Raw genomic sequence first — 14,170 nt, 5'->3', positions numbered from 1 at the left:
GGGGGAGAGCGCAGCTGAACCAAGCCACCCGCTTGTTTTAACACCAGTCCTTTAAACCAACAACGGCTCAGGGTGGCATCACCAGTGAGGGAGCAACTTAAATGAGCTGGAAATGCGAGGTACAAGGGTAAACGTAGTCCTAGAGTGATACAGTGTGGAAACAGGCCCTTCGGCCCAACTTGCCCACAGTTGATCAGCTCCCCTCCCTCTGCAAGGTGACATTGTAAAATGCAAGTTAACCCCTTGCTCCAATGCAGTCAATACGTAGAGGGCAGAGATGGAGAGGGCCGGTGGCTCCCGCTATACCCATCCCCCATGGGCTCTGGCACACGCCCCCCCCCGCCGGGTCTTCCTGGCAGGTTGTAGTCGCACTACATCCCTTACGGATCCTACTGCACCCACCCCCCCACCCTCACCGACACTCTAGCCCTCACTGCCCACCCACGGCCACTCCCACCCCCCTCGGACCTCCCATCGCCTTCCCCTCTCACCCCCCCCCACCCCCCTCTCCAGAGCTCCCACCACCCCCTCCTCCTCTCCCCCAGGGCTCACACCTATGCACCAGTTGCAGGTTCTCTTGTTTCAGGCGGCCGTGCACCTCTCCGTTGGCTGTGTTCTCCTGTTCCAGCTCTGTCACTCGTTTCTCCAGGAATATCACCTGCCCGCCAGACAGAAGGAGAGACAGACAATGTGAGGCTGGTCCCCAAGAGCAGGGGGCCAGGTAAGGACCCGGCCAAGGTGTGTCCCTGTGCCCAGCCCCACCGAGGGGCCGCTCCGGCCCAGCCACATGGAGAAGGGGCAGCACCGGGACGACAGCTACTGTGGGAGGAGAGCCAGCCCTCAACACCAGGTCTAGAGAACAGGCTGTGAGCAGGCCTGGGCTCAAGCCCACTCCCCCAACCAATCATGTACACCACAGTGCAGCACAGGAACAGATCCTTCGGCGCACAATGTCTGCCGTACATGTCATGTTAGACTAATCTCCTCTGCCTGCACTCGACCCATATCCTGCCATCCCCTGCCTATCCCTGTGCTTATCTAAATGCCTTTTAAATGCTACTATCGTATCGCCACCACCACCCCTGGCAGCACGTTCCAAGCACCTACCACCCAATGTAAAAATATTGCCCCACGCAAATCCTTTAAACTTTCCCCTCTCACCTTAAAGCTATGTCTTCTAGTCATTGACATTTCCACCCTGGGACAAGGTTCTGACTGTCTACGATACCCATGTCTCAATTTTATTAATTGCTGTCAGGTCTCTCCTCAACCTCTGGTGTTCCAGAGAAAACAAACTCTCAAAATAGCATCACTTTGTTGGTGCCAGAAACGTGACGCCCATGTACTATCTTGAAGTCTACTACTACACTACAATCGTTGCACTTTGTACTCATTGCGCTTATCTATAGTATGACTTTACTGGATTGCATGCAAAACAAATAATTTCACTGTGCCAAGGTACATGTGACAACCCTCTGTACATTCAAACACAAAGCATGCTTGTGAAGCTGCAGCCTGTGTTAAAGGGGAAGGCTGACCTGGTCCGAGAGGTCGGCGGGTAGCTGGTCGAAGGTGCTGGTGGACAGGTCCTCCATGCTGTCACTGCTGGCTGTGCTGTTCTGCTGGAGATGCCTGCAATCAGAGGATGTAGTCAGCACGGCTGCCAATGTCGCTTCACACAGCTGGGAGCACAGTGCAAGCAGTCTTTGTGTTGGAGATGCCCGGGTGAGAGGTCGGGCAGGCCGTGCCAGGCACGCCACACCACTGTCAGCTTGGGCAAGTTCAGCACAACTTCTACGTCGGAATCAGCCAACCACACAACTCTCTGCAGGAGCCACCTCCCATCACATTGGCACTGAGCAAAGCAGTTCTCAGTAATCACATTAGGAGGCAGCAGAGAGCAACTGGAGGAACTCAGCGGGTCGGGCAGCATCCGAGGAAGGAATGGACAGCTGACGTTTCACATCAAAACCCTACATCTGGACTGGATGAAGAGCCTCGACCCGAAATATCAACGTCCATTTCCCTCCACAGATGCTGCCCAAGCTGTTGAGTTCTTCCAGCTGCTCTTCTCCTGTTGCTACCACATGTTCCAGCATCTGGAGGCTCTTGTGCCCAGATTCAGGATGTGCATGTCTCTGGCCAGTGGATGGATTCCAGCATCAAGCTAACCCCATGGTTCAATCTGGCCCCAAGTACATCATAGCACAGTACAGGCACTTCAGTCCATCAGGCCAGTGCCAATCATGGTACCATCTGCCTGCATATGATCGAGGTCCCTCCATTCACTGTCTGTTCACACAACTGTCTTAAAGCCTCTTAAAACTGCTACCATATCTACCTCCATCACCACCACAGCAATGCATTCCTGTCACCCATCACTGAAAAAAAAACAAAAAAAAACTTCACATCTTTAAACTTTCTTTCTTTTCTGTAAAACTGTGTCCATGTATTTTACATAGCTACCCTTGGAAAAGGACCACCTATCTACCCCACAATTTTATATACTGCTATCAGGTCTCTTCTCAGACTCCAGAGAATACAGTCCAAGTTTTCCCAACCTCTCCTTCTAATTAATACACTCAATCCAGGCAGTATCCTGGTAAATATACCCTCCAAAGCCTCCACATCAACCAGAACTGCACTCAATACTCCAAACGCAACCTAATGGAAGTTTTTCCAAAAGCTGCAACGTGCTAACGAGACTCTTGTACCCAATGCTCTGACTGATGCAGAGACAATAGGTGCAGGAGTAGGCCATTCGGCCCTTCGAACCAGCACCACTATTCAAAGTTATCATGAGCTGATCATCCACAATCAGTACCCCGTTCCTGCCTTCACCCCTTACCCCTTGATTCCGCAGGCCCCAAGACCTCCATCTAACTCTTTTGAATACATCCAGTGAATCGGCCTCCACTGCCTTCTGAGACAGTGAATTCCACAAATTCACAACTCTGGGTGAAAAAGTTTTTCCTGAGGTTTTGCCCACACCTGTAACTGATCTGTATCCTTTGACAATCTTCTTGGACCACAAATCTATCAACTGATTAATCAAACAGTTCCTACACAACTCTTGCACGATGGAGGACTCGAGTCCCGTCCACTGCAATTGGCCGAAGGTTTTTGCACAACAGGACCTCGCTGCTACCATGTCAAAGTTTGAAAGTCTATATGGGGTTTGGGACTGACACGTTGAGCTGACTCAGACACGTGCAGAGAACCCAGTCACTCTCAGAGCGGCCCAACCCCGAGCCACAACAGACACCCTCCAATCCTGCAACTGGCCACACCACCCTCAGCAGCTGCTGGAGATCAGAGCCACACCGAGCCTCCCCTCCCCACTGTTGCAGCAACACGTGCCTGCCAAGGTGCTCCAGCACACTGCTCCTTGTCCGTCACTCACCCCTCTCGCCCAAAGCCCAGGGAAACATTTAGAAACAGCCCGACATGAAAAGCCTGCCCCTCCAGTCACTTACCGAGCCACCTTCTTGCTGCCCAGTCTCATGATGGGGCTGAAAGCAGAAAAACAGGATGTGGAATCAGGAAAATTAGACTGGATCAGAGAAAGCAGGAAACTGGGAAATTCACAGTCCTGTGCTAATCAACTACTCCGAACAGAACAGTCAGCCAGCTTGGGCCACCACTTGACAAATTCATTCTTTACCCGTCTCCCTTGTTTAAAGCAGCACTTTCATTACTGATGGCATGCAACTATTCAGCATGGTGGGCACAAGAGAGGGCAAAAGTGCACAACATTATGGCCCATAGTTGAGGATCTGCCCTCCCTGGGGAAGGGGATCAACAACAAACACGCTATAATTGCCCCCAATGATGCCCTTCACTATGGCCATTATCCAGCATCAACTGAACTTAACAGCAAACTCATTATTAACATGCAACATCTTCAGAGACCAAGTGTATAAACCAAAGATAGACACACAATGCTGGGCTAACTCAGCAGAACAAGGCAGCATCTATGGAGAGAAGGAATGTAAAAGAGGCTAGGCAGAGCAAAGTGTTTGTAGAGGGAAATTGGATGGTTCTGCATTCGAGGAAAAGGGTCTCGACCCGTAATGTTACCCATTTCTTCTCTCCAGAGATGCTGCCTGCCCCGCTGTTACTCCAGCTTTATGTTGAACTTCGGGGACAGGGACATGACAGCTCAGTCTGGTACACCATTGCGCTACATGAAAAATGCACTGCCTACACACGCTCTCAAAGTGCGCCTTGTGCTCTCAGGGCATTGTGTGACTTTGCCACCATTGCAGCAAGAACTGCTGTCAACCAGAGCCAACAGGCCACTCCACCTCTGCCAGCCTGCGCGGGCTGTCACAAGTCAGGCCAATGCCAACACCAATACCTCACAGCCTCCCTCCACCCTCCCCTCCCCAAGCAGAAAAACTGAAGCAGGAAATCCTCCACAGATAAGTGGGCTCTGGCCTTGAGATTGGAGAAGTTTCCCTTTCCTTCTGCTCCCACTACACAATCTACAGTTACCATTAGAGTTACTCCCACGTACAGTCCGGAACTGCCGGGTGGGGCAAATCTGCTTGCTTTACATCCCCGTTTGTTAGAAAAAGGGGGGTTGATTTTCTTGAAGCACAAGATAAAGGGGCTTGACAAGTTAGATAGAGATGTGGTCACTAGTGGAAGACTCCGATGAAAGGAAAGTTTCAAGATGAGGAGACCGTAAATAAAACTGAAGCACAAAGGAATTGTTTATCACAGAGGATGGTACCGCTCTGATTTCTCTGCCTCAGTTGTGGAAGCTCAGACATTAGAAATATATTTAAGTTGGAGGTGAATTACTTTTTGAAAGATGCAGGAATTGAGGGCTATGGGGAATTGGCACAAAGCAAGGGGCTAATACCAACATAGATCCGGCAACAACATATTAGATGATGGGGCAGGCTCGAGGGGACCAGTGGCCTACTCTTGCTCCCATTGTCCCAAGTTCAATAGCCATGGTGTGCTCCAAGATCATGCCCCGAGCTAGTGAGCAGATGTTAGGTGCTGGTGGTGATGGTCTCCTGGAATCATGGAGGTGTTGGTGGTGATAGAGGAGGAGGCGTGATCAGAATTACAGTATTTACTGGCTGCATAAAAGGAGGAAACAAAAACATTAACAGCCCGTCTTGAACTCTGGAGTGAAATATTTGCAGCACAGTGATATCCTTGGGAGCCAAGTTGGATAGGGTGGTTAGGGGCAACACAGTGCCACAGCAGTAGAGTTGCTGCCTTACAGCACTAGAGACCTGTGTTTAATCCTGACTATGGGTGCTGTCTGTATGGAATTTGCACATTCTCTGTGACCACGAGGGATTTCTCTGGGTGCTCTGATTTCCTCCCACATTCCAAAGAAGTACAGGTTAATTGGTTTAAAGATTGTAAATTGTCCCTAGTGCACAGGATAGTGCTAGTGTAAGGGGATCGATCGCCTGTCGGCACGGTGGGCCGAAGGGCCTGTTTCTGCGCTGTATCTCTAAACTAAACTAGCATCAAGAGTCCCTGACCACCAGTTACTTCAACATCATCTTCCCTTCTCAAACTGCAGAACATGGTTCACTAAATCCAGCCAGTTGCTGCCTGATGTCAACTGCACGGCCAGCTTCCATGGACACATACTGCAGGGAAGCACAACTCTTCATGAACTGTGTAAGAAGGCACCGCAGATGCTGGTTTAAACCGAAGATAGACACAGAATACTGGAGTAACTCAGTGGGACAGGCAGCATCTCTGGAGAGAAGGAATGGTGATGTTGCTCCAGAGATGCAGCCCATTCCGCTGAGGTACTCCATCATTTTGGGTCTATCTTCATGAACTGCCCTGGTAACAGCACAACACATCCGTCCCCAGCAGGGTACACAAAATTGCTGGAGGAACTCAGCGGGTGCAGCAGCATCTATGGAGCGAAGGAAATAGGCGACGTTTCGGGCCGAAACCCTTCTTCAGACTGATAGGGGGTGGGGAAAGAAAGAAGGACAAAGGGAGGAGGAGGAGGAGCCCGAGGGCGGGCGGATGGGAGGAGACAGCTAGAGGGTGAAGGAAGGGGAGGGGGGAAGGGGACAGCACGGGCTAGCCAAATTGGGAGAATTCAATGTTGATGCCAAGGGGACGCAAGGACCCCAGACGGAATATGAGGTGCTGTTCCTCCAATTTCCGCTGTTGCTCACTCTGGCAATGGAGGAGACCCAGGACAGAGAGGTCGGATTGGGAATGGGAGGGGGAGTTGAAGTGCTGAGCCACCGGGAGGTCAGGTAGGTTATTGCGGACTGAGCGGAGGTGTTCGGCGAAACGGTCGCCCAACCTACGCTTGGTCTCACCGATGTAAATCAGCTGACATCTAGAGCAGCGGATGCAGTAGATGAGGTTGGAGGAGATACAGGTGAACCTTTGTCGCACCTGGAACGACTGCTTGGGACCTTGAATGGAGTCGAGGGGGGAGGTGAAGGGACAGGTGTTGCATTTCTTGCGGTTGCAACAGAAAGTGCCCGGGGAGGGGGTGGTGCGGGGGGGAAGTGAAGAATTGACGAGGGAGTTGCGGAGGGAGCGGTCTTTGCGGAAGGCAGACATGGGGGGAGATGGGAAGATGTGGCGAGTGGTGGGGTCACGTTGGAGGTGGCGGAAATGGCGGAGGATTATGTGTTGTATTTGACGGCTGGTGGGGTGAAAGGTGAGGACCAGAGGGACTCTGCCCTTGTTGCGTGTGCGGGGATGGGGAGAGAGAGCAGTGTTACGGGGTATGGATGAGACCCTGGTGTGAGCCTCATCTATGGTGGCGGAGGGGAATCCCCGTTCCCTGAAGAACGAGGACATTTCCGATGCCCTGGTATGAAATGTCTCATCCTGGGAACAGATGCGGCGTAGGCGGAGGAATTGGGAGTAGGGGATGGAGTCTTTGCAGGGGGCAGGGTGGGAAGACGTGTAGTCCAGATAGCCATGTGAGTCAGTGGGTTTATAATGTATGTCGGTCAGGAGTCTGTCCCCTGCGATGGAGATGGTGAGGTCAAGGAATGGTAGGGAAGTGTCTGAAATCGTCCAGGTGTATTGGAGTGCCGGATGGAAGTTGGTGGTGAAGTGGATGAAGTCAGTCAGTTGTGTGTGGGTGCAGGAGGTGGCACCAAAGCAGTCGTCAATGTAGCGGAGGTAGAGGTCGGGGATGGGGCCCTGGTACGCATTGAACAAGGATTGTTCAACGTACCCGACAAAGAGGCAGGCGTAGCTGGGGCCCATGCGTGTGCCCATAGCTACGCCTTGTGTTTGGAGGAAATGGGAGGAGTCAAATGTAAAGTTATTGAGGGTGAGGACCAACTCCGCTAAGCGGAGGAGAGTGTCAGTGGCTGGGTATAGGTTGCTCCTCTGGTCGAGGAAGAACCGGAGGGCTCCGAGGCCATCCTGGTGGGGGATGGAGGTGTAGAGTGACCGGACATCCATGGTGAAGATGAGGGGGTGAGGGCCCAGAGAGTGGAATGCGTGGAGGCGGCGGAGAGTGTCTGAGGTGTCTAGAACATAGGTGGGGAGGGATTTGACCAAGGGGGATAGGAAGGAGTCAAGGTATGTGGAGATGAGTTCGGTGGGGCACGAACACGCAGAGACAATGGGTCTGCCGGGAGAGCCGGGTTTGTGGATTTTGGGGAGAAGGTAAAAACGGGCCGTGCGGGGCTGGGGAACGATGAGGTTGGAGGCTTGGTCAGGTAGGGCGTGGGAATTGATGAAGTCGGTGATGGTGCTAGAAATGGTGGCCTGGTGCTCGTCAGTGGGGTCATGGTCCAAGGGTAAGTAGGAGGAGGTGTCCGAGAGTTGGCGCGTGGCCTCAGCTTTGTAGAGATCGACGCGCCAGACTACCACGGCACCTCCCTTGTCGGCTGGTTTGATGACCCAGTCGGGGTTTGTGCGGAGTGATTCGATGGCAGTGCGTTCAGAGGGGGAAAGATTGGAGTGAGAAAGGGGAGTGGAGAAGTTGAGGCGGTTGACGTCGCGGTGGCAGTTCTGAATGAAGAGTTCCAGAGCCGGGACTTTCTGAGGGGGGTTCCACGAGGAGGGGGTGCGTTGGAGACGGGAAAAGGGGTCATCATTAGGGGGCGAGGACTCCTTCCCATGGAAGTGCGCTGTGAGGCGGAGACGACGGTAGAAGCTCTCCAAGTCATGGTGGGCGCGGAACTCATTGAGATGGGGACGGAGGGGGACAAAGGTGAGACCTCTGCTGAGGACAGACCGTTGGGTGGGGGAGAGGGGGAGGTCGGGGGGGATGGTGAACACCCGGCAGGGGTGGGAGTTGGGGCCAGAGGAAGGCAGGTGGGTAGACTGGGGACGGGGCGATGTGTGGGGGGGGGGGGTTGTGGGTGTTGGAGGGGTGGTGGGTGGTCAGGGGGTGGGGGGGAGAGAGGGCTGTAATGTGGGTGGGGAAGAGCGGGTGTGACATGGTTGGGGGGGGATGGGGGAGGGTCAGTGGAGCAGCCACTGAGGTTAGCACGGCTGGGCAGACGGGCGCTAGGACCCAGTGGAATTAAATTGAGGAGAGTGGGAGTAAGCAGCGTGAAGGCTGCTGGCCCAGTGCAGAGTCCAGGCTCCAGGTAAGGCGACGGCTGTGGGTGGCTGGAGGGGCGCGGGTCACCGGACCCGATGGTCGGAGTCCAGTGGTGGTTGAGTCTGGGTCCGCGGGCGATGCGTGGGTGGTCCCGGTGGGCGGATGGTCGGCGGGGAGATGAATCGGGTGCGTAGCGGCGGCCATGTTGAGATAGCCCCGGTCCGGTGGCGTTGTCGGGTAGTTGGGGTCGGGTGGCGATGTCGGAGGAATCGGCGAGGGGGAGCGAGTCCAAGTTACCGTTGAAGCTGCGAGGCTGGGCGTCATCGGTCGGCAGGTGAGGGTCGGTGGCGGCATCGATGTAGAGGTCGGTGAAGGCGGTGTCCCGGTGAGTGTGGAAGTCGCTCCTCGAGGCCAAGATGGCGTCGCGGGACTCGGGCAGGCGATGCGGGCCAGGGTTGGGGCCCGGAGTCTGCGAGCGGTCGAGTCGCGGAGTGTAGGCGTCGGGAGCGGCCTGGAGTCGGGATAGTTTAAGGTCCTTGGTGGCATTAAGGTAGGCCAGGAATTTTTTATTTAAGAGGTGGATCTTCCGGCGGATGAAATACAGCTGGGGTCCGTTGCAGGTCTGGGTTAGTGAGGCCTGAAGTCCAGGGAGTGTCGATGTGAGGTCCTGTTGGTGCCGGCGCATCGCAACCAGGGTGGATCTCAGTGCCCGGTTGGAGAATTGCTGGGTATGCCGGTGGATAGCCAGTCAGTACCGATGGTCCGGTTGGGGTCTGAACTGGGAGGTAGGGAACTGGAGCTGGAAGCCGTGGGGTATGAGATGGAGGCGCAGGCAGGACCCGAGGAAGCAGATGTGGCTGTGGTATCGAGTCTGGGTAAGGGTATGGTCGTACAGTTGGAGGGCAGGGGGGATCACAGAAGGTGTGCAGTTAGAGAGGAGGTTGTGAAACTGTCTCCGGAGAGAGGAGGAGAACTTCTTCAAAGTAGGCATACCTTGAAGAGATATCGCAGTGGAGTAGACAAAGTGTTCACCTGTATCTCCTCCAACCTCATCTACTGCATCCGCTGCTCTAGATGTCAGCTGATTTACATCGGTGAGACCAAGCGTAGGTTGGGCGACCGTTTCGCCGAACACCTCCGCTCAGTCCGCAATAACCTACCTGACCTCCCGGTGGCTCAGCACTTCAACTCCCCCTCCCATTCCCAATCCGACCTCTCTGTCCTGGGTCTCCTCCATTGCCAGAGTGAGCAACAGCGGAAATTGGAGGAACAGCACCTCATATTCCGTCTGGGGTCCTTGCGTCCCCTTGGCATCAACATTGAATTCTCCCAATTTGGCTAGCCCGTGCTGTCCCCTCCCCCCCTCCCCTTCCTTCACCCTCTAGCTGTCTCCTCCCATCCGCCCGCCCTCGGGCTCCTCCTCCTCCTCCCTTTGTCCTTCTTTCTTTCCCCACCCCCTATCAGTCTGAAGAAGGGTTTCGGCCCGAAATGTCGCCTATTTCCTTCGCTCCATAGATGCTGCTGCACCCGCTGAGTTCCTCCAGCAATTTTGTGTACCTTCGATATTCCAGCATCTGGCGTCCCCAGCAGGGGGCAGGTTTGCTCAGATTTACTGACAAAGCACAATGTACTGCGACTGATCAGAGTGCACCCACCGAGACCGCACTGCAATCTGACCAGACAGCCCAGACTCATCATGACATCCAGTGGCCAACTGGCCTGTCCACATTCACTCCATTATTGACAATTGGCTTCATAATATTATTCTGCTCAAACACTGTGCTCCTTCCACACCCAGCTTAATTATACTTTCCAGAGAACATACAAGGGTGACGTTTCAGGTCAGGACCCTTATGCAATCTGAAGGGCCCTGACCCAAAACATCACTTATCCATGTTCTCCAGAGATACTGACTGGCCTGCTGAGTTCCTCCAGCACTGTGTGTCTTGCTTTGTAAACCAGCACTTGCAGTTCCTCGTGTGCACTAATTATACCCTCCATTGCCCTGCCAACACTGACTGCTCCACCACTCCTTCTCATCTTGCCTAATCATAGCCCCGTGTGTAGCTATCAGTGTGGTGCACAAAAGCCTGTTCAAACAAAGAATTAAAGCACCTGCAGATTGGTGCTTTACCAGCAAGGGGAAAACAAGCAATTTTAGAGCATCAGAAGCAGATTGTGTCACGCGGTGACTCAGGGATGAAGTAGAGAGGGAGTGCAGTATGCAATCACAATGGCTTCATTTTGTACCAGCTTCCCAGCCACACGAGTAGGGTTAAGACAGACAAACATCATATGCACAGAGTTCACAAACTTGTGCATTCCGGATTAGGTCAACCGTTGGCATGGGTAACTTTATTTTATCCATAACTAACTATAAAGTTACTTTTTCATGTTTTGCTGACTACATCAAATGGTTAGTTTTAGAACTCCGTGTCAAAACAGCAAATATCTAGAACAGAAATCCTTGATAATAGCGGATGAAAATGTACACAAGTCGTGTAAAAAGTACAGAAGAATACAAAAATGGCAAAATGTTAGAACTTTTAGATAACAGGAGACACGGATGTTAAATATTAATCTAGGGAAGGATTTCATGCATGAACTGCTCATTGTACATAGAACAGTGCAGCATGGAAACAGGCCCTTCACCCCTCAATGTCTGGACTGAACATGATGCCAAAACCAAATCTTATCGGCCTGCAAATAATCTATATCTCTCTCCATTCCCTGCATATCCATGCGCCGATCCAAGTCTCTTAAACGCCGCCATCACATCTGTCAGAACAACCACCCCAAGCAACGCTGCATACAGGCACCCAATACAGGAAGGATATGGAGGCTTTGGAAAGGGTGCAGAGGAGGTTTATCAGAATGATGCCTGGAATAGGGCATGTTAGCTATGGGAAGAAGTTGGACACACTTGCATGGTTTGCTCTGGTTGTAGGGAGACTTTATAGAAGTATACAAAGTTAAGGGAGGCATAGATAGGGAAGACAGTCAACCTTTTGTATAAATCAAATACTAGAGGGCATAGTTTTAAGGTGGGAGGGACGAAATTTAAATATGTACGGGGCAAGTTTTTTTGTATCGGAGGGAGGTGGGTGCCTAGAACGCGCTGCTGGGGATGGTCGAGGCAGATGTGATAGTAGCATTTAAGAGACTTTTTGTGTAATCACATGGATATGCAGGGAAGAGGGATAAGGATCACGTGCAGGCAGATAGGCTGTGTGTTCAGCACAGATGTTCTATATAATACCCTCAAATACCTAGTCAAAGTCACAGTTTGGAAACAGGCCCATCAGCCCAATTTACCCATGCCAAGCAATATACCCCATCTGATCTAATACCACATTCCGCTCAACATTTCCTATCCTTACACCAGGCCAAATATCCTTTAAATGTTATAGTACCTGCCTCACCTACCCCCCGTGGCAGCCTGCTCCATACACCCACCATCCACTGAACAAGTTGTCCCTCAGGTTCCTGTTAAATCTTTCCCTTCTCCCCTCTTCACTAAATAGTGTCCTCATTTGCTCAGGTTTGGTTTCCTCACGCATTACAGTAGTGTAGCAAGGCACCAGTTGCCACACCAGACCAATAAGGAGACAACATTGCTGGTGATGAACTTCCAGAGATAGAACCTCACCTCAACCATTACAAGGTTGCTTTTAATTGCGGCCTGCGGTACACAACACTGGCTTGGCATTTCCTAGCGCAATTATTTAACCTCTTATTAGCACAGGTATCAGATGGCAACAACACCCACAAGCTCAGGCAGCAAACCACATTCCAAGCTTGGTTCCATAACCTACAAAGTTTCTACCTCTAAAACGACGCAAAGGATCACCACAAATCAGGAAAACCCCAACCAAAAGCAAGGCAGAACCATGCAGTTACCTATTCATTTCAAGACAGCTGATTCGAGCAGATAGATCTTCCAGGCGATTGATTTGTTTATGACACTGAGTGCAGTAAAACTCCAGCATCTCTTCCCCAATGATACTTTGTAAAGTTGAAGTAAAATGATCACTGGAAAATCAGAGGGGGCAGTTGGGTGATTAAAAGAGAATCTATTGATCTCAAGGACACACATTTCAGAAGTGATTGGGACGCCGATTTTACATGGCAAAGGTTAGCAGAAGAAACATGCTACTGAGGAAATTACACAAGATAGATCCACCCAACTTCTATGCCCAAAAGTTTCATTATGTTAAATAGTCTGCTTTTTTTAGAGACAAGAAAAAGAAACAGTCACTCACTGTGCAAGAAAACAGCACCTATGACTGAAACATCCAAAGACAAGTGACATTCACACAGACCACACGCTTGAAGCTGACAACCAACATTTGCCGTTCAGAGACAACGAGGTTTTGCAGCAACCGCAAGATTAGTTCTCCACGATCTGGTCACATGTTAAGAGTCTCCCCCCCACCCCTGCAATCGCATGCAGCCACATTCCCCAGCAGGGCCTTACCTGGGACAAAGCAATGCCGAGCGATTTAAGTGGCCATTGATGCTTATGCTTCCATCCTGACAGAAACTACTTGATGCAAAGTCATTCTCGTTGCTTTCTCCGTAATCTTCAAAGTGCTCCTCGGTGCTGTGTGGGGGGAAGGGGAAGAAATGCTGGAGCTTAGACATTATGCTGAAGGTTCCTAGCACCAGGAAATACCATGAACCAAGATTTCAGGGAAATTTGAAGCTTTCCATACACTTTTCCGAAAGTATTGTTGCTCTTCCACTTTTAAGGTGGTATTCCTTATCCTGAAGAAACTACTACATGAAGCCATCACCCCTACACCTGCCTCTTCCTGGGTGAAAATAATGGGAGGCCACAATTTACTCATTCAGTGCATTAAATGGTCTGCAGGTTCCTTCCACCCCATCCAGTTCTGATGGATCATTAAATAGTGATGGCAGCTCCATGAATACTCTTAACCTCCATGAACATCCTCATCCTCAGATGAGGTCAGCATGGAATGACCAGAGAAAACAAGCATTTGCAGGCAACTTCAGATAGAGGAGGAAGCAGAGACTGTTGAGACAAAGTCTGGTGGACTGGGTAACGTTGACTTGGTGCGGAAGACAATCATCTCGGGACATGCTGCACATTGAACCAAACCACCCACATACAGCTAAAGCGACCACAACTCTCAATTGTAAAATGTCATCAAGTGGCAGCACAGCAGCACTTGCGCAATGCTCAGCTGGGTTTCGCCAGGACTTGTGATTCTGATCTCACATGCCTTGTCCAAACAAGTATAGAACCTTTCTTCCCCCACCCCAGGGTGGAAATGACAAAGACTAGAAGGCATAACTTTAAGGTGGGCGGGGGAGGGTGAGAAGAAAGAGTTTAAAGGAGCTGTGCAGGATAAGGTTGGGTCAATGGGTGCCTGGAACCCACTGCCAGGGGATTTAAAGAATACTAATTACACTCAGTTTTATTTCACTCCAAGTAAAACAATTCTTTCACTTGAGCCAATTAACTGCAGAAGTGATAAAGATGGTAGGAAATACCAGTCCGATTGAGCAGCTCCCTGGCGACAGCTCCCTGTATGACTCCCGATGCGCCGTCCTGCCTCAGCGGAGGTACACTGCGCTGACCTTTCAAATGTCTCCTGCCGTTTCATGTCAAGCATG

The 14,170-nt window shown here is 51.5% G+C and overlaps 1 protein-coding gene across 3 annotated transcripts in view; it reads right to left on the bottom strand.

Annotated features, from left to right (window-relative positions):
- Positions 1 to 14,170, bottom strand: part of rab11fip3 (RAB11 family interacting protein 3) — a 79,225-nt gene that overhangs the window by 9,366 nt on the left and 55,689 nt on the right. Inside the window, exons 5-9 of one of the 3 annotated variants that reach the window (XM_033040697.1) lie at positions 13,005 to 13,130; positions 12,428 to 12,559; positions 3,477 to 3,512; positions 1,539 to 1,632; positions 555 to 658 (exon numbers count right to left, since the gene is read on the bottom strand). In XM_033040697.1, the coding sequence (XP_032896588.1) occupies positions 555 to 658; positions 1,539 to 1,632; positions 3,477 to 3,512; positions 12,428 to 12,559; positions 13,005 to 13,130 (492 nt within the window). The remainder of the gene's footprint in view (positions 1 to 554; positions 659 to 1,538; positions 1,633 to 3,476; positions 3,513 to 12,427; positions 12,560 to 13,004; positions 13,131 to 14,170) is intronic. The other 2 variants (XM_033040698.1, XM_033040699.1) reach the window with 2 other exon arrangements.

The sequence above is a fragment of the Amblyraja radiata genome, chromosome 22, assembly GCF_010909765.2.
Source record: "Amblyraja radiata isolate CabotCenter1 chromosome 22, sAmbRad1.1.pri, whole genome shotgun sequence".
In the NCBI taxonomy this organism is placed as follows: domain Eukaryota; kingdom Metazoa; phylum Chordata; class Chondrichthyes; order Rajiformes; family Rajidae; genus Amblyraja; species Amblyraja radiata.
Note: the sequence above shows the minus strand (reverse complement) of the source record. Positions and strands in the feature narration are given on the sequence as shown.